Here is a 23,849-nt window from a genome sequence, read left to right as displayed (position 1 = left end):
TGAGAAAACAGGGTGAGATTAATTTTATTAATTTAAGTAATCAATGCTGCGCTGTACAACTAAAACACACATGCTACAATATTTAACCTTTACTAATGCAAATCCAATATAATAGCATAAAACAAAATTTCAATCAGGCTTACAGTGATCCATTCTACTTAATGGACAAAATTATTTCTGCTGTATATATTATATTGCAATATTGTTTTAAAAGCAGCACGTTATATTTATAGGCTACAGGAATGAAATATTGGTATCCAACATGTACCTACGTACATATTAAGTTTTATATTGGCAAAGGTATCATGAGATGCTTGAAAATTTCAACCCATAACCTTCACTGGTAACAATATAAACAATATCAAAGATATTAAATCAAATAAAATCTTAGCTATACTAACATGAGCTATGTATTATTCAATTATATACCAAGAAGATGCAAGAAAACAGATACAAGTCAAGAAAACAAGAAAACAGGACAGTTAATGGTGAATTTGCATTTGTAAAGACATTATAACAATGAATACTATAGTTGTTGTTTGGACATAAAATCCGGATGACCATTAAGATTTATGTGCACATTAAAGAACAATAGTAGAGCTATCTCATCTGGTGGTTAAGGGTTTATGTGTGTAGGGTGTCAGAGAGACCGCGAGACAGGGGTCACACACAAAAGGTTGAGGATAAGAAGCCTTCTACATGCAGAAGGCAGCAACATTGACATCTGCTTCCATTGTCTGAGCCAGCTAGGGGGAGGAGTGTGTGTGTGTGTGTGTGTGTGTGTGTGTGTGTGTGTGTGCGCTACTGTTTCATTCTTGGAGATTACTCACTGACACCCTCATCCAACCTATGACCACTGACTCTCTAAAGCTCCCTGATTTAATTTCTATATCCATTGTGCTTTATGTGAGATATCTCTCTCTCTCTTGCATGCTCTCTCTCTCACTTAGAAACAAATACAGACAGAAAGATCAGAAACATGCTCATATTTCCTTTGCTTTCTGTCCCAAGCCCGTGACATCTATTGCATTTACATTTATGGCATTTGGCAGACGCCCTTATCCAGAGCGACTTACAGAAGCGCTTTGAAGTCTCTATCAATAAATATATCCTGATACTGGTTCAGTAGGTCATGAACTAAGAATACCATCAGTCTAAAAAGTAACAATGCTCTTGAATTTCCTCCATTTGTACACAACCGTTCTGACTGTGGATTCTTGGGGTGCAAACTCTTTGGAGATGGTTTTGTAACCGTTTCCAGCTTGATGACCATCAACAACTTTTTTTCTGAGGTCCTCAGAAATCTCCTTTCTTTATGCCATGATCCACTTCCACAAACATGTGTTGTGAAGATCAGACTTTGACAGATAAATAAAACAGGGTGCTCACTCACACCTGATTGTCATCCCACTGATTCAAATCACCTGATTCTAATTTCACCTTCAAATTAACTGCTAATCCTAGAGGTTCTGATACTTTTGCCACTCACAGATACATAATATCGGATCATTTTCCTCAATAAATAAAAGACCAAGTATGATATTTTTGTCTCATTTGCGCAATTGGGTTCTGTTTGTCTACGTTTAGGCCTTGTGTGAAAAAATCTGATGATGTTTTAGGTCATATTTAATCCGTCCGAAAACTTTCAAGCACAACTGCAGGTCTTCAGACGTCGTTTGAAGACTGCCAGTGACTCAGCTGTTAGGGCATCTAGGGGAAGTTCATTCCAACACCTAGATGCCAAAACAGAGAAGAGTCTTGATTTATGCCTTCCTTGTACCCTGAGAGACGGTGGGACCAGTCGAGCGGTGCTAGAAGATCAGAGGGAGGGTGGTGCAGTGTGGGATGTGATAAGCTTCAAATACATACAAGAAAACACATTTGACATCTTCGCCAACAGATAGAACACTCACTTTCTCCCAGAAGTCTTTGCTCTGCACACCCAGGTTTGCAAATATTATAATTATATAATATTTATGTTGTAAGTATATTCCGTACATAATATAAATGTAAATGTTATAGGTGTGTCAGACTAAAATAACTTTCGAGAAAATCCTCACATTCCGTCTTTGCCTGTTGCCTGTATATGTTTTTTCCTTTCTCACTCTCTGAATTTCTCTCTTTATGAGCTCTGCTGTAGTAGTTAGGACTCGTGATTTTTTTTCCCCAGTTTATGATTATGGCTTTGTCTTGTATAACCATGTCTGCACGTGTCCTGACTTCAGCTTGCATTATGACTATGATTTGTGAAAAGTCCAAATTAATACATTCAGCCTACACACATGCTGTACGTCCTTTTGCATACATGCACGCAAGCCTAATTTTAAACCTGGTAGTTGTGTTCATCATAGTGATAAATACTGTCTAACAGTGAAAGAACATTTTAGGATCCACAGATATTTAGGAATTTAGAGGTGACTCAAATTAATTCATAACGCTATGAAGTGCTATAGATAGATAGATAATTTATTTATCCTCAAAGAGGAAATTGGTTTCCACTGTGGGTGCGTAGAAAACAAACACAGCAACGCCGTACATATTAACCATCAAAACAATCATGGACATAGAGGGCATAAGGGGAGAAAAAAAACAAACAAACATCAGAATCATACAACGGATGCCATAGTATAAGATGGCATCACAATGGCTATATGGAGAAAAAACATTGGTAAAATATTGAAAAATATATTTAGCAAATTTAAAAATGAACATTCTTTTAACTTGAGAAAGTATCTTGCAAATTAGAAAGCTTGATTTGTATCTGCCTGCTCTTACCTGGCTCCCTTCTTTCTGCCAGAACACTGCAGGTGGTGGGTTTCCCTTAGTGCCACACAGGAATGTCACAGTACGTCCCAGTGCCGAGATCTGATCCCGGGGACGAACCACAATCTGAGGAGGAACTGGAGACCAGAGAACAGCACACAGAGGTTTTTAAAAGTCGCATTTATATATAACAAGTCCGGTTCTTGTCAAATTTTCAAGTGTATGTCATGCAGTAAAGCCATCATGGGTGATAATGAGCACATATGCTTGGTTTCAGGGCCATCAAAACATGATGAACTGTGTTTCGATGTGTTCAAGGTGTTATTTAGATTGTGTGATCCACAGACAGCAACACTGACACCTAACCCAGAAAGTGGGTTAAACTTTCAGCAGTAGCTACATGTGAAGCCAATTATATGCTGGTTTAATGTGTTTCTTCACAAAAAATTGCATATTTAAACTCTATATTGACAAGTGTATTGATAAGATAAATTTATCGTATCAGTACATTGTTGGATCCCTACTGGTGTGGAGGTATTTGATGCTGGAATATTGGCTGATTAAATCTGAATATGGGTTAAAGAGCCCCGTTTTTGTAGGGTTTTATTCTCCTAATGTTCTCATGCAGGTGCTTCAGAACACGTGGCACAAAACACAGTGGACTCCATTTCTGAAGAATACTTCTCTACTGGAGTTGCGTGGGCTTACACAGAGCTACTAGCTCTCTCTCTCTCTCTATCTGTCTCTCTCTCTGTGTGGGAGTGCCATAACAAGCCCTACACATTTAAGAGCCTGTGGGATTCAGGCCTGTGGAGCTAAATAAACAGCTCAGATCGGAACAGTGTTGTGAGAGATCATCTTTCCAAGAGAAGATTTTTGTTTTGTCTGTTAACGGGGACTTGGACTCCTAAAACGTTGATGAAGTCCCCACAGATTTGGCCACAGAACAACTAGGCATGTCTCGCTTCCTGTGTTTCTGTATTTTTACAAAAAAGCCTCCCTCTGTTTCTAGCTAAATTCATTGCAGAGGAAACAATTTTTTAGCAAATAAGAATGACATTTTTATCTGATCAAGCAAGGTGAGTAATCTGTGAGTAATAATCTATTAAAAAGAAGGAGAATTGTCATGTACCTATTTGAATATTTGCTTTCACATACCTGTGAAAAAACTTTAAATAATGCCTAAAAAGATTATAGAATAATGGATCTGTACCCCATGTGATATAGTATAGTATGGGATGAGTTGGAATGGGATGAGTGTCTATCCACTAATACTGTGTGAGGCATGTACACCATTGTTTAGCTCCTACTGTTTATTAAGAATATTTGGAATTTTGCTGATACTGTTTTGTGTTAAACACAGTAAGTGAACACTCAACTAACATACTAAATAATGTTATCTATATATACTGCATTCAACTAAATGCTGCAACTCGTAATTTCTGACCTCAAACTACAAAAAAAAAAAAAGCAAAAATTATTTTTTCATAAATAAATAAAGACGAAGAACACTCCCCCTCAACTGAGAATTCCTATTCGGGAATACCTAAATGAGTTATGCTGTATATAATAGCATTTGCGTTAGATCAATTAGATCAGTTAGATCAGTTTTAAGGAGGTAAATACACTCACAGAACACTTTATAGGGAACCCTTGTACACCTACTCATTCATGCAATTATCTAATCAGCCAATCATGTGGAAGCAGTGCAATGCCTAAAATCATACAGATTCAGGCCAGCAGCTTTGGGTAATGTTCACATCAACCATCAGAATGGGGGGAAAAAAATGTGATCTCAGTGATTGTTGGTGCCAGATGGGCTGGTTTGAGTAATTCTATAACTGCTGATCACTTCAGATTTTCAGGCACAACTCTTTAAAGTTTGCTCTAAAGTTTACTCCAGTGAGACCACTTCTTTCAGCCAAGAACAGAAAGCTGAGGCAGCAGTGGGCACAAGCTCACCCAAACTGGACAGTTGAAGACGGAATAAACGTAGCCGGTTCTGATGAATCTCGATTTCTGCTGAGGCACACAGATGGCAGGGTCAGAATTTGGCACCAACCGCATGAATCCATAGACCCAACCTGCCTTGTGTCAACAGTACAGGCTGGAAGAGGTGGTGTAATGGTGTAGGGATTGTTTTCTTGGCACACTTTGGGCCCGTCAATACCAATCAATTATTGCTTGAATGCCATAGCTTATTTGAATATTGATGCTGATCATGTGCATCCCTTCATAGGCACAATTTACCCATCTTCTAATGGCAGCTTCCAGCATGATAATGTACCACGTCACAAAGCAAAAGTCATCTCAAACTGGTTTCATGAACATGACAATCAGTGGCCTTCCCAGTCACCGGATCTGAATCCAATAGAACACATTTGGGACGTGGTAGAATGGGAGATTCACAGCATTAAAGTGCAACTGAAAAATCTGTAGGAATTGCATGCAAAATATAAGTGCTGTTCCTTAGATGCACATCAATTTTGTGTGGATTTCAGGTGAAAATCAATCTTTAAAGTGTTCCAGATTCAGGGTATGTAAAAAGTTCATTCAGAATCTACAATACTCAACATAACCGCTGCAGCATGCGTCAATCTCTTTCTTTCTCTTGCTCTGGTTTCTACTTGTCCTCAGTTTGAGCATGATCAATGCCTCTTACTGGTGGATGTTAATCTGTGGCTTTATCTTGCCTGCAGGCTTCTGTAAAGACGCTTTCCCTGTTGAACTATACCCTGCGTGGGCACGGACCCCCACATTAACACGCTTCCAGTGTGATCTCCTTCTGGAAGCGCTTTTTGCCAAGGATTGAAGGAGGAGATTATTGATTAAATCCAGATCTATCACTCTTTAGCGCACGCTTGTGGAGGGGTGATGCCGCCATTTGTAACCTTCAATGGCTAATTGATTTCTTTTCTGCAAGTCATCTCTCTCTTTTACACACGGCCAGAGCAAAGTGCTGTCCTTGACGCCTCATGTTCAGCCACACTGAGGCAAGGTGTCACCTTTAGCTCATGCCACAAATTCATTTTAAGGCAATCCATCACGCTAGTATGCATTGAAACATCAACACCTTCTCTGTAAATGCAACTAACAAACATTTTCTCATTGTGTTAACTCCATCCCTCATGTTCTGTATGTCTTTCTGTCTCTCTCTCAGTCAGCAGCTGCCTTATTGGCCGCACAGTAAATAAACAATCAGTGAAAGAGCAAGGTGCTGCCAAAGCACAGCTTGCAAGCGAGAAGCTTTCTGGAATGGAATGAAGTCCAACAGCGAGGTTGGATGTGGAGGTCAAGAGGGCTAGCAGAGAGGTCAGAACCACAACATATCCTTCCTCTCTAGAAGTTTGAACCTAACTCCAAAGGAGCTTAAAGCAAACATGGTATGTACTCATTTCAATTTCTTGAGATCTCAATAACCATCTCCAGAGCAGTGCGTATTGATCCTGTCATATGCTCTCTGCTAGGCTGATGCAACTACACAAACATTTATGAAATGCTATTATGCATTTATGAAATGCTGTCTTATTGCTAAGAGATTAGGTCAGTTATATAACAAGAAACATTGTTCATTTTCATATACAAGCACCCTCTTTAAAAAGAATTGTGTATCTTCAAAAACATGTATTTATTTAAGAGCACTCTCTTATCTAAAGGGGTTACACTCTTTAGATAGGCCAAAGATAAAAATAAAATAATAATAAATAAATAAAACTTATAATAAAAATAATTATCAGGTACTGAACAAGAGGGGGTTTTATGAATGCTGCCATAAATTACATAGAGAAAATTAAAAAATTTCAAATATGCATAATGCAGCTCTTAACAACCAAACAAACCTGCTTTAATTTATGTGAATTAATGTCTGTTGAGTAACAAAGGGGAAAATCTGCTGTGTTCAGTAAGCTACTGTACATACAAGGTTTTTTTTTACTCATAAAAAATTATTCACACTCAAGTTTTCAATATGGTATTGTAAAACGTCACTGATTATAACTTGTTGCTATTGTTTCAATTATTACAGTTAGGAGTTAGAAAGCATTTACAATAATAAATTAATCGATCCTACTCTAAAATATCCACACAGTTTATGGCAAATAGTATATATATATATATATATATATATATATATATATATATATATATACTACTATTTGGACAGTGCGTTAAACTTGTGAGAGCAGCACAATACAGTCAAGTGCTTCAGTTAATGTTCATGTTAAACAATGTGTTCTCAGTGACTTTGACTGTGGCATGGCTGTTGATGCCAGACTGGCTAGATGAAGTATTTCAGAAACCACTGATCTTCTTGGATTTTCACATACTTTAGAGTTTACACAGAATGGTGAAAAAAAAGTTATGTGAGCGGAAACACCTTGCTGATGAGAGAGATCAGAAGAATGGGCAGACTCGTTCGAGCTGACAGGAAGGCTAAAGTAACTCAAATAACCACTCTTTACAACCATGGTGAGCAGAAAAGCATCTCAGAAGGCACAAGATATCGCACTTTGAGGTATATGGGCTACAACTGCTGAAGACCACACTGGGTTCCAAGAACAACAATCTAAGTCTAAAGTGGGAACAGGCTCGCCCTAACTGGTCAGGTGAATATAATCACCTTAGTCAGTGCATTTTAAGTTAGGAATTCTTTGGAAGATTCACAGTGACACAGTGACAGATTCATACCTGTATATAATGCTGTGAAAAAGTATTTGTCCCATCCTGATTTCTTCTGTCTTTATGTATATCTCATAATAAATAGCTTTAGATCTTCAAGCAAAATACAACATAAAACAAATGCAACCTGAGTAAACACACAATACAGTTTTTATTTTTTTATTGAACCAAAAAAGTGATCCAACACCTATCACCCATGTCTGGTTGTGCCACCTTTAGCAGCAATAACTGCAACTAAATGCTTCCTGGAGATCAGTCTTTCATAGCGCTGTTGTGCAATTTTCGCCCACTCTTCTCTGCAGAACTGCTTTAGTTCAGCCACACTGGAGAGTTTTTGAGCATGAACTGCCGTTTAAGGTCCTGTCACAGCATCTCAATTGGTTCAAAAAAGTCAAGACTTTGACTAGGCCACTCCAAAACTTTAATTTTGCTGTTTTTGAACCATTCAGAGGTGGATTTACTCCCATGCTTTGGATCATTGTCTTGCTGCAGAATCCAATTGCGCTTGAGATTCAACTTACAGACTGAAGACCGGAAATTCTCCTTTAGGATTTTCTGGTCGAGAGCAAAATTCATGGTTCCCTCAATTACTGCAAGTTGCCCAGGCTCTAACACAGCAAAGCATCCCCACACCATCACACTTCCACCACCATGCTCGACCTTAGGTATGATGTTCTTTTTGTGGAATTCTGTGTTTGGTTTATGCCCGATGTAATGGGATCCCTGTCTTCCAAACAGTTCCAATTTCGACACATCAGCCCACAGAACATTTTCCCAAAAGGTTTGAGGATCATCAAGGTGTGTTTTGGCAAAATTTAGATGAGCCTTAATGTTCTTCTGGGTTTGCAGTGGTTTTCACCTTGCCAATGTTCCATGGATGCCATTTTTTGCCCAGAGTTTTTCTCATAGTGGAGTTATGAACAGTGACCTTTACTGATGCAAGAGAGTCCTGTAGGTCCTTTGCTGTTGTCCTTGGCTCTTTTGTGACTTGCTGGATGAGTAGTGCTGTGCTCTTGGAGGCATCTTGGAAGGTCAGCCACTTCTGGGAAGGTTCAGTACTGTGCCGAGTTTTTCCATTTGGAGATAATGGCTCTCACTGTGTGTTTTGGAGTTCCAGAGCCTTTGAAATAGCTTTGTGACCTTTCCCAAACTGATGTATTTCAATCACCTCATTATTTTTGGAATTTCTTTCAACGTTGGCATAGTGTGTTTCTGGGTAAGGCCTTTTAACCAACTTCATGCTGTTGAAAAAGTTATATTTAAGTGTTGTTTTGATTGAACAGGGTTTGCAGTAATCAGGCCTGGTTGTGTCTAGTCCAGCTGAACCCCATTATGAATGCATTTTCATAGATTTGGGGAATTAGTAATCACAGGGGCAGTGGTGGCTTGGCTGTTAAGGCTCTGGGTTGCTGTTCGGAAAGGTCGGAGGTTCAAGCCCCAGCACTGCCAAGCTACCACTGTTGGGCCCTTGAGCAAGGCCCTTAACCCTCTCTGCTCCAGGGGTGCCGTATCATGGCTGACCTTCTGCTCTGACCTCAACTTCCTGACATGCTGGGGTATGCAAAGAAAAGAATTTCATTGTGCATATGTATAAGTGATTAGTAAAGACTCACTATCATTAAATACAATTTCACACAGGCCCAGTTGGTATTGGATAACTTTTTTGCTTCAATAAATTTTAAATAAACATTGTCATTTATAAACTGTATTTTGTGTTTACTCGGGTTGCCTTTCTTTTAATTTCTGAAACAATTTAGTATGAGATATACACAAAAACAGAAGAAATTCGAATCCAAATACTTTTTCACATATTCCATATCCAATATTCTTGTATTAATCTGAATTTGGCAGTAATCTAATTAGTATTGAGTCATGTAAATGCTGCAATCCAGATTAAGACAGTAAAACACTGTACATGGTTGTTGTAAATATGCCTGTGTTGCCATTCCTAAATACCTTACCTAGCCTACAGCTATGCTTCTGTTACCACCCACAATTCCTTGCAGATTTAGCATGCTCATATCTCCTTTCTGTGGATTTTCTGAATAAGTGTTTACATGCAATCATTTCCCGATTAAAACGAACACATTTCAGGGGTGAGAAACAGAATTTGGGGAATCAGAATACTGTCTTAATCTGGATTGTAGCGTTTACATGACTCAATACTAATTAGATTACTGCCAAATTCAGATTAATACTGGAATATTGACGTGCATGTAAACATAGTCAGTGAAATTCTGAAAGTTGCTGAAGCAGATTAGTTTATGAGAATGTCTGCAGTATCAACCCTACACACAAAAACACGACTGCAACTAGGACATGTGGCTCATTGCTTTCATTTTCAGAATCAAACACATCCTTTTCCCTTTTCTTGTTTGAAACAATCCAAAACACACATGCTCTGTCTACACATTCATGTACACTCCCCCAGGGATGATGAGGAGCACTCTTACCACACAAATAAACAAGCATGAAAAATGCCTGATCATGCAGCCATGATGCAACACACTTCTACCTACACTCCCTGATACACACTCACACACACACACACACACACACACACACACACACACACACACACACACACACACTCACAGACCTCAAAATCACCAGATCACAAGCTGTATGTAACACACCACTACCAGTGTGCTGAGTTGGAACCCCCAGTGGGATGACACTGACAGGCACTTGTCATGCTCCGACAGTTGCGTAGACAGACATGGTGGGAAGCCACACTTCAGTAAGCTCAAATGCAATTAAAACTCCATGCAATTAACATGGCCTATAGACTGTAACCACCATCAAAAGGTTTTCAATTCAAGATTCAAGCTATCTGTGGTAAAAATGTGTATAACACATACAGTGCTTTTTTTCTCCAATCAGCCGGGTTAGCATGGCTCTAACCGTACCACTTTCACTTTCAAGGAAAAAAGGCAACAGATATAAATGATACAGCATTGTAAAAAATGTCACCAGTTTTGTCCTGGCTAGGCCACAGTGACAGACTTTTAAAATAGACCTTTATTGCGGATTCACTGCTTCCATAATGAGCTTAGGGGGTTGTAGCCCAGCGCAGCAGGCTTTAGTCGGGAATAAACCGCTGTTACACGGGCTTATTTCATCTCTATTGTTCCCCAGTTTACACATGCTAATGAAGAGGCCAGTTAAGGAAATGAGCGGGCTGGATTATTTCATGGTCTGCCACTGAGTGCCTGATGAAACAGATCCTTCGTCTTTAGAGCAGGTCAGAAACCCCTCTGTTTCCTCTTTTTCACTCATTCTTTTTCCTCCATTCCTCTTAACCCCTACATCTAAATCATACTCTTTAGGCAATATGTCCTCACCTATGAGAATTTTAAAAGAAATTTACATTTACACAACTTAGCAAAGTCCTGACAAACTCTGAAATCCAAAGCAACAATGTAAGAAGCCCTAAAACAAGGTCTATGTCAGAACAGGGTCACAGTCCAACAGCAAGCGAACATCAAACTAATTAAACAGGACGAGAAGTAGGGAATCTGCTAAATAGTTTGAATATAAAAAAGTCTTTACAAGAAAATAGCAAGTTTACTTAATAGGTAATGATCCAACTACCATTTCTATTCAAATTGAGGATTATCGTCTAAAAAAAATATCAGGAGGTAATATTAAAAATTGTTATCTAGTCACATTCTGACAATTCTGAACGTTTCACTGCTTCATTCAATGTCTTCTACATACAAATACCAGGAAATGAAAGCTGAAAAACTAAACTCTTCTCTCATATTAATCTTTTGATCTCAAACCCAAATGTCTACAGCCAAAACAAATTAATTGCTGATGATATTAGAATTTATTATTAGAATTAGATGATATTGTAAAATGTGATTGATTATGACTTCTTACCATGAAAATTATTACAGTTTTAAATAGTTAGAAAGCATTTACAATAATAAGTGAAATATCCATACCATTTACAGCAATTATCCAATCAGTCAATCATGTGGGAATATTAAAATCTTTCCCATCAAGAATCTCATTCTGTCAATTCTGAAAGTTTCACTGTCTCATTTCATGACTTCACATGTTCTGCAAACACAGCTTTGCAGTCACTTAAATTTCAAATCGCCTGGTTTTCAGTATAAAAAATATATATATATTATGCAGCAACACATCAAAACAAGACTAGCAGAATTCAACCTACAGCTGAAGGAAAAGTGTGTATACGTTATGGACAGATAAGCAAACTGATGTGAAGAAGGACACTTACAAAAAAAAAACATCCCCGAACTGACAGGAAGGCCTGATACACCACGTATTTCCTATTTATAATTCCTCCTTACATATTTACCCTGCTATAAGTGTTTAAGAAAAACATATATCAGCATTACTTACTTTCATTAGATATTAAACTGACCTGAATAACTAAAAATGTAAGAAGAGCTCAACGCGCTCTTCTTATTCCTGAAAGTAAATGGTCCATAATGGGTTATGCAAAATTTACTACTCAACACAGATATTTATTTTTCTCCTTCCAAAAAAATAAAAAATTTCCAAAGATAGGCCTCGACAAAAATATCATCCATCTTTGCCACTCACCTAATCGACAAAGAAGTGGTCATTTTTGCACCTTCATATTTGCTCTGTAGAAAAGCCACAGTCTTAAAGGCCAGGCTCTAAAAGCATGCTGTGTGTTGACTTTATGCTATTTACGAAGAATGCTAAGGAGAAATGGATCGAGCCAGACCTCAGTGGCTTGTGCTGTGGCCTGTAACATTGTTCTGGGTTTGATGAAAAAATGCACTTCAGAGGTTTGAACTGTGCAGCTTTGTAATATTACACTTAACTCAGCTGTCACTGTAGAACTCAGCAGTAACCACTGAAGTTCATTTTCATGTTACAACCTTTACATTCCTACACTTTACATTCCTCACACTACAGAATGTGCTGTGCTGCATCTTCAGAAAAAACAATCAGCATGTCCTCACTCATATTCCAATATGCGTGCAGCAATATATGAATAAAAAAAGTAGTGCATAAGCCCTTATGTCTGCAACTAACAATTCAAGACGTTCCACTGTTTTATTCAGTGTGAACACAGTTTTGCGATTGTCATCTCTTCATCTCTTCGCTTCATGTGCTGCTCGCTTTTTGCTCCTTCTCTTCTCACTTAACGCTCTGCACTCCTCCATACAGGAATGCTGAGGGTTGGCGCTACTTTGTGGCACACAGCAAAACATTATAAATCACTTCAGTGAAGGTTGGCCTCTGAACACAGTGTATGCAGAAAGAACTCTGGAATAGGGCTACAACATTTACTCAGAATACAGTACATATAGGCTAGTATTTCCATTTAACTACATCAGGTTTAGTATTCCAAAAAAACTTGTACTTTTCTCATAGTGTGAATACCTACTACTAAACTACGTTTATTTAAAGTAAAATTCACAAATTGAGTGTTACAAATACAAACTTCAGCCTAAAACTTTACACAACTATTTGTCCAATTATGTAAGACTGAAAAGAACTCAATACACACAGACACACACCAGAATATATATTATTAATTTAGGACTGTAGTTTAATTCAGTGCTTTTTGGAAATCCATAAAAAATAATGTATAAATACTTATATATAAAATAAACTAAGTATATAAACAGCAAACTGAAGAAAGTTATCGGTGACTCTGGGTATCTGCTGAAGCTAGAGGTGTCACATTACGCGCGTATGACGTCATGCGCCGTTGACTAGGAAGCAGCTTATACTAAAGTTAGTAAAAAAATTGCTAGTGTTCCATTTGAGATGATATTACCTTTGTAAAATTTATACACTAGACGGTAGAGTACATAGTACATAGTATAAGTGTATTGTACTTCATTTGGGACTCAACTTTAGTATTTACCCTCTGAAGCGTGTCTTCGGAACAGAAGTAACGTAATAAGTAAACGCACCCCGTGCCACACGCAGACCAAATAATCGATAATGAGATTTGACAACGATTTTCATAATCAATTATTATCGATTTGTTGTTGCAACTCTAGTATGCAGTTTAAGAATAAAGTCAGAATCAGCGTTTACATTTCAAACTTGAACATGATTTTAATCATTATTGTGTTTATATACTGTTTAAGACTCAAGTTTGCACTATTTAAACATTATATGCACTTTTACAGAAGAAAATAATATTTTTTACATCGTTTCCATTTGTGTTTCTTGGGCTTAGACTGTGAATCCTGCGAGTACTGGTGTTTACATTTTCATTGGAATTCTATTTTGTAGCCTACTTAATTGGTATAGTTTAGCATTTGATGATGGTCAGGATTAAGTTGAACATTTTTGGATCAATGTTTGTGTTTGCATGGCTCTCAAGACTGTATGCTGATGTGACTTGTGGCCAAAAAATAGTGCTGAATGTTACTATTTTCATATCGTCATTTACCAAAAACAAATACCATGAAATACTGTGATATGGTTTAAAGTCTATATCGCCCATCCCTACTTCAAACAGAATTGATTGGTGCCTTTTGAGGCTACTTATTCACTACATGTTCTCCCTACATAGAGAATAACACTGCAATGGCATTACAGTTCCTGCAACTACAGGGTGTCTCAAAAGTCTTTACACATAGGGGAAATGAACACATTTTAACAAGATGCCTTCCAAAATCTTTCATACTTAGTTTATATTATATATATATTTATATTATTTTTTCCAGATAGTCTTTAAGAATGCCTTTGACAAGCGGTAAGAATGCCTTTGCACATCAAACACGACACTGCTGCCAAACTTATTAACAAATGGAGACTTTGGGACACACTGTATATACTTTAATCACTTGCATATTATATTAATTTTAAGATAAATTGCAAATTATTTTATTTAATTAGGAAACAATTAACATTAAAAATGAGAAAGTGCTATAAATATAAACATGTAAATATTTACTTTGACATACTTCCACTTGATGACTAGTAGAGCTTAAACATTTAAATGTGAATAGATTTACCTTAATAAATGTAAATAGTAAATATTCTGATATTCTTTGGACAGCCCTAATCAGCAGTATCTATTACACCCTGTTCTGTGAACTGAAGGTACTAAAGATCTGGATGGTAAATAGACAGTCGTGTGTGTTAGAACATAGAACATAAAGTCACTGTGTTGAGTATGTGAGGGGATAAAGTGACATTTCTAGATGCATATCTTGCACTGGACGCGTCTGCTCCCCAAAGGTCACGGCCCTGTCACATGCAATCACAATGGCTTCCTTTTCCCACATGCACAAACACGCACACACACACACACACACACACACACACACACACATGCAGTATGATGAGATGGAATGGTACTTACGAGATGGGCCCACTAAAATTGAGAATGGAGAGAAAAAAAAGAAAAGAAAATGAGATGGATGAGATGAACTGGTGTGTGTGTGTGTGTGTGTGTGTGTGTGTGTGTGTGTGTGTGTGTGAGAGAGAGAGAGAGAGAGAGAGAGAGGTGACCCTGACTTTACAGCTTAGGCTTAAGAGGCTCAAAAATCTACACTATCTCAATTACGGCATGAATTTCAACTTATAGAAAACTCATTACAAAGACATGGAGGGAAAGCTAAAAAAGAGTTTGAACCATGTGCCATTAGTATTACAACCACAATTAGAATGCTAGAACCGCTGACAGATGAAATCAGCCAAAAGTATTGGTGTTGGAACACCTTAACATCTATGTGCGCAGATTTCTTAATGAAACAACATACCCGAATCTACAGCCATGTTTCATGGCGCGAGATGCACCTCCAGCTGAACAGAACTACTTTAATTGTGTCTGGCAGCCCTAAATAAATGAGCGCTGCTTTAGCAGGTTGCCCTTTTTAATGAGTGCTGTGCGAAGGGAGCAAGTACACTTGTGCTGCAGCTGACTGGATTGAAACTGAAATAAAGCGAAGTGTTGATGAAATGGTCATATCACTTCTAGACCTAACGTGTGTTAGCATGGGTGGGAGTATATACTGTGTATATACTGAGCATCATGCATGAGTGTGCATAAGTCTTAGCTTACCATGAACCTGCAGCGTTCCTGATGCCTCCGCTTTGCCAACGCTGTTTTCTGACACGCAAGTGTACGTTCCTTCATCCTCCGCTCTAACCTGCATCAGCCGCAGACTGTTTTCACTCCGGATCTCGAATCTGAAAAAAACAAAGATAGAAATATTTACACATTGAGTGAAATGATCAATTCAATCGTTAAGGCCATATTCCAGACATAGAGTAAAGGCTAGGTTTGTGTATGTCTCATTATAAGTTTATCCACCACATCTCTGCTTCCTAAACTATACGATTCTAGTAAAAAGACAGCTTTAACTGTGGACATGGTACATATAAATACTACATAATGAATTATTATTATTATTATTATTATTATTATTATTATTATTATTATTATACCAAAAAACTGTTGAATTTCTGAATCTGATTGGTCAGAAGGTGTTTATTTTCTATAACAGCAGCTCTGACAATAGTGTTGACTGTATTTCAAATTACAGGTTTAGCTTAATGCTTTCGTTCTAATACGTTATCATTTCTATAGTAACAACTCATTCAGAAGGACATGCGTAGGCTATGTGCCTCACAATATAAGTCTAATAATAAACAGAATAGAAAAACATCTTCTATAACAAGAAAAACATTACTGATGTAATGTTGGAACTTTATTGAACTGTTAAGGACAAGGTTGTTTAGCTTTTATGGAAGGAGTCTACAGAGTCAGTGCTTTGTAACAGTCCAAAAATTTTCTAACTGTTTACTATACCTGCTACATCATATTCATGATAATGGGAACTAACTGGTCTTGTAGACATTCCACAACATTAAATGTACTGTACTCTCTACTAATATTGGCGCTCTTAGTAAATATGAGCAAAAAAGGCTGTGAAAAATTGTCTTTATAGTTGAACGTTTTGATCTTTTGTTAAAAAAATTCACAAAAATTCTCTGCTCTAATGGATATTAAACCAATGCAAACAAAACACAGGTTTATCCCCCCCAAAAAAAATCTTTGTTAAATATAGGTGTGCAACAATTATTGTCACCCCTATGAATTCATATGAGAAAAATATGTTTTAAGTATAGTCAATATATACAATAAAATATATTGATATTTTACATTTTTGTAGTATACCAGGTTGACTAAATAAATTGTTAACTTCTTGAAGATTGTTTTACAGGAAAACTGTTGTCACAGCATCTGAAACCTTATTTGTGATCTCCATCATGCCTTAGCCGGCCAAGCTAACATTAACGAATTTACTTCAGCCTGTTAACACTAAATGAAATGATTAAATTAATAATTCAGTTAACTTTCTTTTCTGCATTTTGCCATTATTGCGGTTGCTTTAATCTGGGGGTCCCAAGCGTCTTCAGTTAGTGCAGTTGCTTTGATCTGGTGGAAGACTCGTAGGGTTGGCGGTTCGAATCCTGGCCAACATGACTTCACATGCCAAAGTGTCCTTGGGCAAGACACTGAACCCCAAGTTGCTCCCGATGGCAAAGTAGCACCTCGCATGGCAGCTCTGCTAAAACGTGTGTCTGAGTGTGTGTGTGAATGGATGAATGAGAACCAGTGTAAAGCGCTTTGTAGACCCGCTAAGGTTAAAATAAGCACTATATAAGTGCAGACCATTTACCAAGACTCAAGTGTCATCAGTTTGCCAGACACTATTGGAACTTCAAATGGGATTGGGTTCTATGGTCATATGAAACCAAAATAGAGCTTTTTGGCAATAAACACCAGAGGTGGTTTTGGCGCACACAAAGAGGTAGCCATATGGAAAAGTACCTCTTGTCCATGGTTAAATATGGTGGTGGCTCTTTAATGTTTTGTGGCTGTTTTTCTGCCAGAGGACCTGGACATTTTGTTTGGATACATGGCATCATGGACTATCAAATATCAACAGATATTAAATGAAAACCTGACTGCCTCTGCCAGGAAGCTTAAAATGGGCCATGATTGGATCTTCCAGCAGGACAATGATCCAAAACCTACATCAAAATCAACACAAAAATGGTTTACTGACCACAAAATCAAGGTCCTGCCATGGTCATCCCAGTCCCCTGACTTGAAACTCACAGAAAACCTGTGGGATGAACTGAAGAGGAGAGTCCACCAGTGTGGACCTCAAAATTTGAAGGATCTGGAGAGATTCTGTATGGAGGAATGGTCTCAGATCCCTTACCATGTATTCTCCAACCTCATCAGTTATTATAGGAGAAGACTCAGAGCTGTTATCTTGGCAAAGGTAGTTAGCACAAAGTATTGACTAAAAACGTGCCAATAATTATTTCCAATAATTATTTCCAATAATTATTGCATACCTATATTTAGATATATTTATAAACCTGTGTTTTGTTTGTATTTGTTTGATATCCATGAGAGCAGAGTATTTCTGTGAATTTTTTGAACAAAAGATCAAAAGGTTGAACAATAAAGCCAATTTTTCACAGCCTTCTTTTCTCATATTTACCAAGGGTGGCAATATTACTGGAGGGCACTATAATTATAACTGATTTAAAAATGCAATGGGTTGTTCTTTAATAACTAAAAAAAATTGCTGTTGTATAGGTGCAAGAAAACATCTCCAGATGTGCTGTTGTAGAACAGCTGGGTGTTAACTTCACATATTTTTCCATAACAGCACACCTGGTCATGTTTTCTTCCTTTCTTATTCATTATCCAAGTGTACTTATGTGATTTATTCAAGTACAAGATGAGTTTAAAATAATATACAGCATTACAGTCACTTTTCTCCTTGACTCAGGAAAGTCAGATGTTTATAAAAGAGGGCAGGGTTCAGACATCTTGTAAAATCCTCCATGCTTGTTATTTATTATTGATATGCCGATGAAATGAAAATTAAATGTTTGTTGGTTCCTTGAAACAACATCAGTACCAGCTAAAGCAGCAGTAGGTTTTTGGTGGGAAAAGTGGTATATGTGTGAGTATATCTAACCTGCCCCGGGGCAGCTCTCCCTCCTCCCTCCTCCAGCGGATAGTGGGGGCTGGATCTCCCTGAACCTCACACTGAAAGTCCACAGTATCTTCGGCCAGGACCACCTGATTGATCGGCCTCCGTACAAACATGGGCCTCTCTGGTTGACAAATATGATATTGAAAATCAGTTTGTTATTACCTTTAGCTCTGATAATAACAAATGCAGTGGATGGAGAGAGATAAACTGTAAACTTACCAAACACTACTAGCTCAGCTGGATCGCTGTCCTTTTCTCCTACCATGTTGGTTCCTACGCACACGTACATCCCTGCATCGCTCTTTCGCGTGTTTGAGATCATCAGCTTACCTCCTCGGATCTGTGTAGAATGCAACACAAAGCACTGATTAGTCCTGCTGATCTACAATCAGTTGATTTTGTTTGCACATTTCACTACTCAGCTCCGCAAACTACACTGAGGTTGCAAATATCAGGAGTTTTGTTACCACTCATTTTTACAGTCTCATAGCATTCTTTGATATCAGTATTATAATGGCCAATATTGCAAAATGATCAACAAATGGCAATATTGAGAAGCCCTCTATTAATTTCCTGTGCAAATAACTGCACGTACAAAATGTCCTAATGTATGTTCGTACAAGCACTGTGTACTGCTGTCAACAGGTCAAGTTTATTATGCCTGTATAAAGACTAACACAGCTCTTTATGCAATGCCTAAATATGAGCGAGCTACCGTTAATGCATTTGAAATGCACTGCCAAAGCCCATTTAGATTAAGAGGCTTGCATGGGTGTTTATGGGCTAGGCAAATCTATGTGGGTCTCTACAACAGAGAACAGAAATAGGCAGAAAAGCAGTAAGGCACTCACATTCGATACGGTCATAGGACGAGAGGCTAAAAGGACTGTGGGGGAGGGAGAGAAGAAAAGGGCGAGTAGGATGCTAGAGAAGCAGACTTACGGTGATCCTCTCGTCTTTATCATTGACTTTTACATTGTTCCTTTTCCAGGAGATGGTGGGCTCAGGGTGACCGCGTGGGGGAATGCACTCCATTACAGCTGGCTCTCCTGCTGCTACCACCACATCGCTAGGGGTCTGCCGGAAATCATCCCGCAAAACTGCACGACAGAAAGAGGCACAGAGACAGAATGAGTCAGAGGGTCAAGTTCAAGTTCACCTTGTGGATAATTAGGACGGATGTGTAAATCAAAATAACAAAAGGAAATCAAATTTAGAAAATGAAATCATTCATTTATAGGTTTTACAACACCCTAGGTATATACATAAATGTAAATAATTATTATAATAGATAGTGTTATAGGAGTAAAAAAAAATAGTTGGTATGATGAGCAAGTGCAAACTCGACTACCAACTCTGAACGACTTTCTGATTGTCCTAATACACGTTCGAGTCATTATTTAGTGAATGTGAATTTGGACCAATTCTCTGAAACATTTATGTCTAATGTAAAACGAGTGATTGACACGGTGAAATTTCCTATAAAAAAAAGTCTCATTTCATAGGGGAAATTAATGTTTTAGCAAAATGTCTTCCAAAAGTTTTCATACTATGTTTATATTTTTTGTACCAATGTTTGTGTTTGCACAGCTCTCAAGACTGTATGCTGATGTGACTTGTGGCCAAAAAATTGTGTTGAATGTTACTATTTTCATATCATCATTTACCAAAAAACAAATACCACGAAATATTGTGATATAGTTTTAAGTCTATATCACCCATCCCTACTTCAAACAGAATTGATTTGAGCCCTTTGATGCTTCTTATTCACTACATGTTCTCACTACATAGGGAATAACAACTGCAATGGCATTACAGTACCTGTTTAACTACAGGGTATCTCAAAAGTCTCAATTCATAGGGGAAATTAACAAGTTTTAGCAAAATATCTTCCAAAAGTTTTCATACTTAGTTTATATTATATATAACCTTTAAGACAACCTTTAAGAATGGCTTTGACAAAAGCAGCACGTATTGAAATCATTCTCATGGCTGGATCGGGAAGCTGTAGAAAGGTTGCTTTGGACTTTAACAGGAAACATGGCGAGCACATCATGCACGACAGACACTGCTGCCAAAGTTATTAACAAGTTCAAAAAGACCGTAAGTGTTGCAGACCAGCTGAGAAGTAGACATCCATGAACATCCACTGAAGAAGGCACAACCAACATAGTGCTGGTGTACATAGTCCCCTATGTATGGAAACTTTTGGACACCGTGTAGTGTCAGTGCTTTGCAACAGTCAGCTTTCTGCCACAGGTCTTTTGCATTTTCAAGTTAATGACAAGGTGCATGTCATAATGTACAGTAAGTGATAACTTGTTTCACAGAGAGTGCACAAAATTAAATGTATCTATAAACTAATAAAAAGTCTGTAGTTCTGTAATCCATTGTAATAAATGTAATCACTGGAAAATTGCTGTGGTACACTACTGAATATGGCCAAAAGTTTGTGGACACTTGACCATCACACATATGTGCTTTTTGAACACCCCATTCCAGATTTAGTCCTCATTTGCTATTATAATAACCTCCACTCTTCTGAGAAGGCTAGATTTTAGAGCGTTACTGTGGGGATTTGTGCTCATTCAGCCACATGAGCATTAGAGAGATCAGGCACTTATGACGATTGAGGAGGCTGCGTTCCAGTTCATCCAAAAGGTGTTCAGTGGGGTTGAGCTCGGTTCAGTTGTCCACAGACTTTCAGCCATATATTATTTCAGTGATTTCATATAACAGCACATCCAATCGCATCATTATTTATTAATTCATTCCGCTTTATTGAGCTGTTCTACACAATATTTATCTTTACTCTGTCCTTCAAATTCTGATGACATTCATTTTGTTTGAATGACTGTGTAGCCGGTCCATTTCTTTGGGTTTTCTCTCTCTCTCTCTCTCTCTCTCTCTCCTTTTTCTCTTTCTTTAGTCCTGGACCCATAATTTACTCATACATGAATGAAATAGTTCTTCTTTGCAATGACAAACAAATAGGAACTATTTACTTTATTTTATGTGAAAAAACATCCATGAACGCTTATATAAGCAGAAAAGCACAGAAAACCCTAATCTTTTTGCAGATAGACCCACCGTAACAAGGCAACAACATTAATATGGCTAACTGAAACCTCTTCGATCGGCCTAAGCGCATCTTCAGGGCTGATGCCATCACCTCGGCTCTCAATCAGCATTTCCATTCGATTGCTATTTATCAGATTCTTCAGCAGTGCCTCTTCTATCCCTTTAATCAGAACCATGCTATCTCTCCATTCCTGTCCTCTCTTCAATCGCTTTTTTGGCCTGTATATTTCCCATCAGCCCATGCCCCTGAGCTAGCAAGGATTGCGAGAGGATAGGCTTTATGAGGAGGAGAGGGTTTTCGATATTGCACTGGACGCGGTCCAAAATAACACATCACCGGCTCCGCTCCAAACCCCAATATCCACTCAGGGACTATATATATATATGCGCTGAACCAGTCCCGTCTGATCTACGCACATCAGTATGCACATAGAGAAGTAAGAATGAAGCTTTTATAGCTTTGCCCATATATGCACGTATGTTTTTCCATTTCAGCTTTTGACGTTGCATTGCTTTACGTACCTGAACAGTATGTTTGCAAAAGTGATTCAATGCTTTACTAGATTAGGATCAAGGTTAAACCGAATACACTTTTACGTTTTGTAGGCATCTGTAGCATCTGTGTAATTATTTCAGGCAATTATTTTATCACGCTTCCTTGCACTGAGAAAAGAACATTCACTTGAATCTCACTTCTAATCCAAACCTAAATGCAGCTCTTAATTCCATTAATAAAGTGAGGTGTAAATTCTTGACCATTACACACCAACAATAATTGCCTCAGGATGAGACAGACATGAGAAAATGTCTAATTAAAGCTTGTCTTTTTCAGAATGGAGCAATTCAGGTTCAGTAAAAAAAAAAAGGTAACTCCAACTAGTATAACCCCAAATTTTCCCTTAATATAGAAGCCCTATCCTAGAGATTTCATTTGTGAACATTTCAAAAATGTATCTCACATAAATGTGTATTAATAAATAACTACTCTTAGGTTTAGGGGTGGCAATATAACAAAAATATCATATCATATATATATTTCTACAATTTTTAAGATATACAATGTGCGTCACAATATACATAAGGAAATATGTCAATCACTTGAGCGAGGCCCTTAAGCCCTCAACAACTCAGTTGTATAAATGAGATAAATGTAAGCCTCTCTGGATAAGGGCGTCTACCAAATGCCATAAATGTAAATGTAATGTAAATGTACAAGACAGGGACATGGAGACAAGACTCAAAATCAAAACAAAATGTTACGACACGAAACCAAAACATGAAAACAACACTTCTTGCGCTTCGAGCCATGCCATGTGTTGAGAAAAGACAATTAGATCTCATTAAAGTGTATTGTGACAATTTATCAAAATAAAAATACTATATCATCATATTGCCCAGCACTAATTAGGTCTTCACTGTAAGTGAGTTTTGAGTAAGCAGGTTTTCCATTCTTCTCTCAATTCAGGAAGATATTTTGAAATTAGTTTCTCTGGTGATGGCACCTACACTACTGATGTAGTGTATAGAAATTAGGATGAAATCACTGCTATACAGTATGTCCTGTTCATGTTTAATGAGCAACAGTCATAACACAGACACTCAATATGCGACACACATCTGTTGCTGCTCAGGATGATTAAAATTATTTAAATAACTGCATTAGGGTCAGTCAGGTTGAGTTCATCTCCCAAAGTATCAGCACTCTGCGTGGGAGTGAAAAGCAGGCTGGATCACTAGTGCTTCTTTCTGATGAGTGGACCTGCCTTATACAGAGGATGAACAGCCAACTCTCTTTCTATAATAGACACACACTCACACACACACACAGCTAATCTAAATTGAAAAGCTGGTCTTATTCACATCTCTCTCTGGTAGTCTGGATGCTTTACAAACCTCCATGAATACATGCTTTGAGGTAAAACAGCTGTAATTTTTTTGCAGCATCAATAGATAGCTTGGATTTGGATCTATATTTCTGTGCTCTGTATTAATGCCGATGGTGAACTATGGTGATATAATATCTGAGCGGTATAGGCTTCTGATTTGAAAATGTCCATTTGCAGAAGATTCAATGTATTGAACTGCAGTGATTTTAAGTGTATAAAGTAAAATAATAAATAATAACATGAGTCTCAGTAATGTCCTACCATTGCCTTTGTTCGGGCTACATTAATCTACATTAATCTGGATAAATTTGAAAACACATTGGTTTTTTTCGTGTGGAAAACTGAGCTTTTCGAAAACGCTCTCCCAAGTAAATAAATAAGAAAATGCGGTTTTCGCATTGTAGCGTGGACTGAGAAAAACGGAGATATTCAAAAACAA

General features: G+C 37.8%; 1 protein-coding gene across 2 annotated transcripts in view; it reads right to left on the bottom strand.

Annotated features, from left to right (window-relative positions):
• Positions 1-23,849, bottom strand: part of robo3 (roundabout, axon guidance receptor, homolog 3 (Drosophila)) — a 103,247-nt gene that overhangs the window by 38,627 nt on the left and 40,771 nt on the right. The window contains exons 3-8 of one of the 2 annotated variants that reach the window (XM_017489816.3): positions 19,386-19,543; positions 18,663-18,783; positions 18,426-18,564; positions 15,479-15,606; positions 14,777-14,788; positions 2,776-2,900 (exon numbers count right to left, since the gene is read on the bottom strand). In XM_017489816.3, coding sequence (XP_017345305.1) covers positions 2,776-2,900; positions 14,777-14,788; positions 15,479-15,606; positions 18,426-18,564; positions 18,663-18,783; positions 19,386-19,543 — 683 coding nt within the window. The remainder of the gene's footprint in view (positions 1-2,775; positions 2,901-14,776; positions 14,789-15,478; positions 15,607-18,425; positions 18,565-18,662; positions 18,784-19,385; positions 19,544-23,849) is intronic. The other variant, XM_053686801.1, reaches the window with a different exon arrangement.

The sequence above is a fragment of the Ictalurus punctatus genome, chromosome 16, assembly GCF_001660625.3.
Source record: "Ictalurus punctatus breed USDA103 chromosome 16, Coco_2.0, whole genome shotgun sequence".
NCBI lineage: Eukaryota > Metazoa > Chordata > Actinopteri > Siluriformes > Ictaluridae > Ictalurus > Ictalurus punctatus.
The sequence above is the reverse complement of the archived record's forward strand: the minus strand, read 5'-3'. Positions and strand labels throughout refer to the sequence as shown.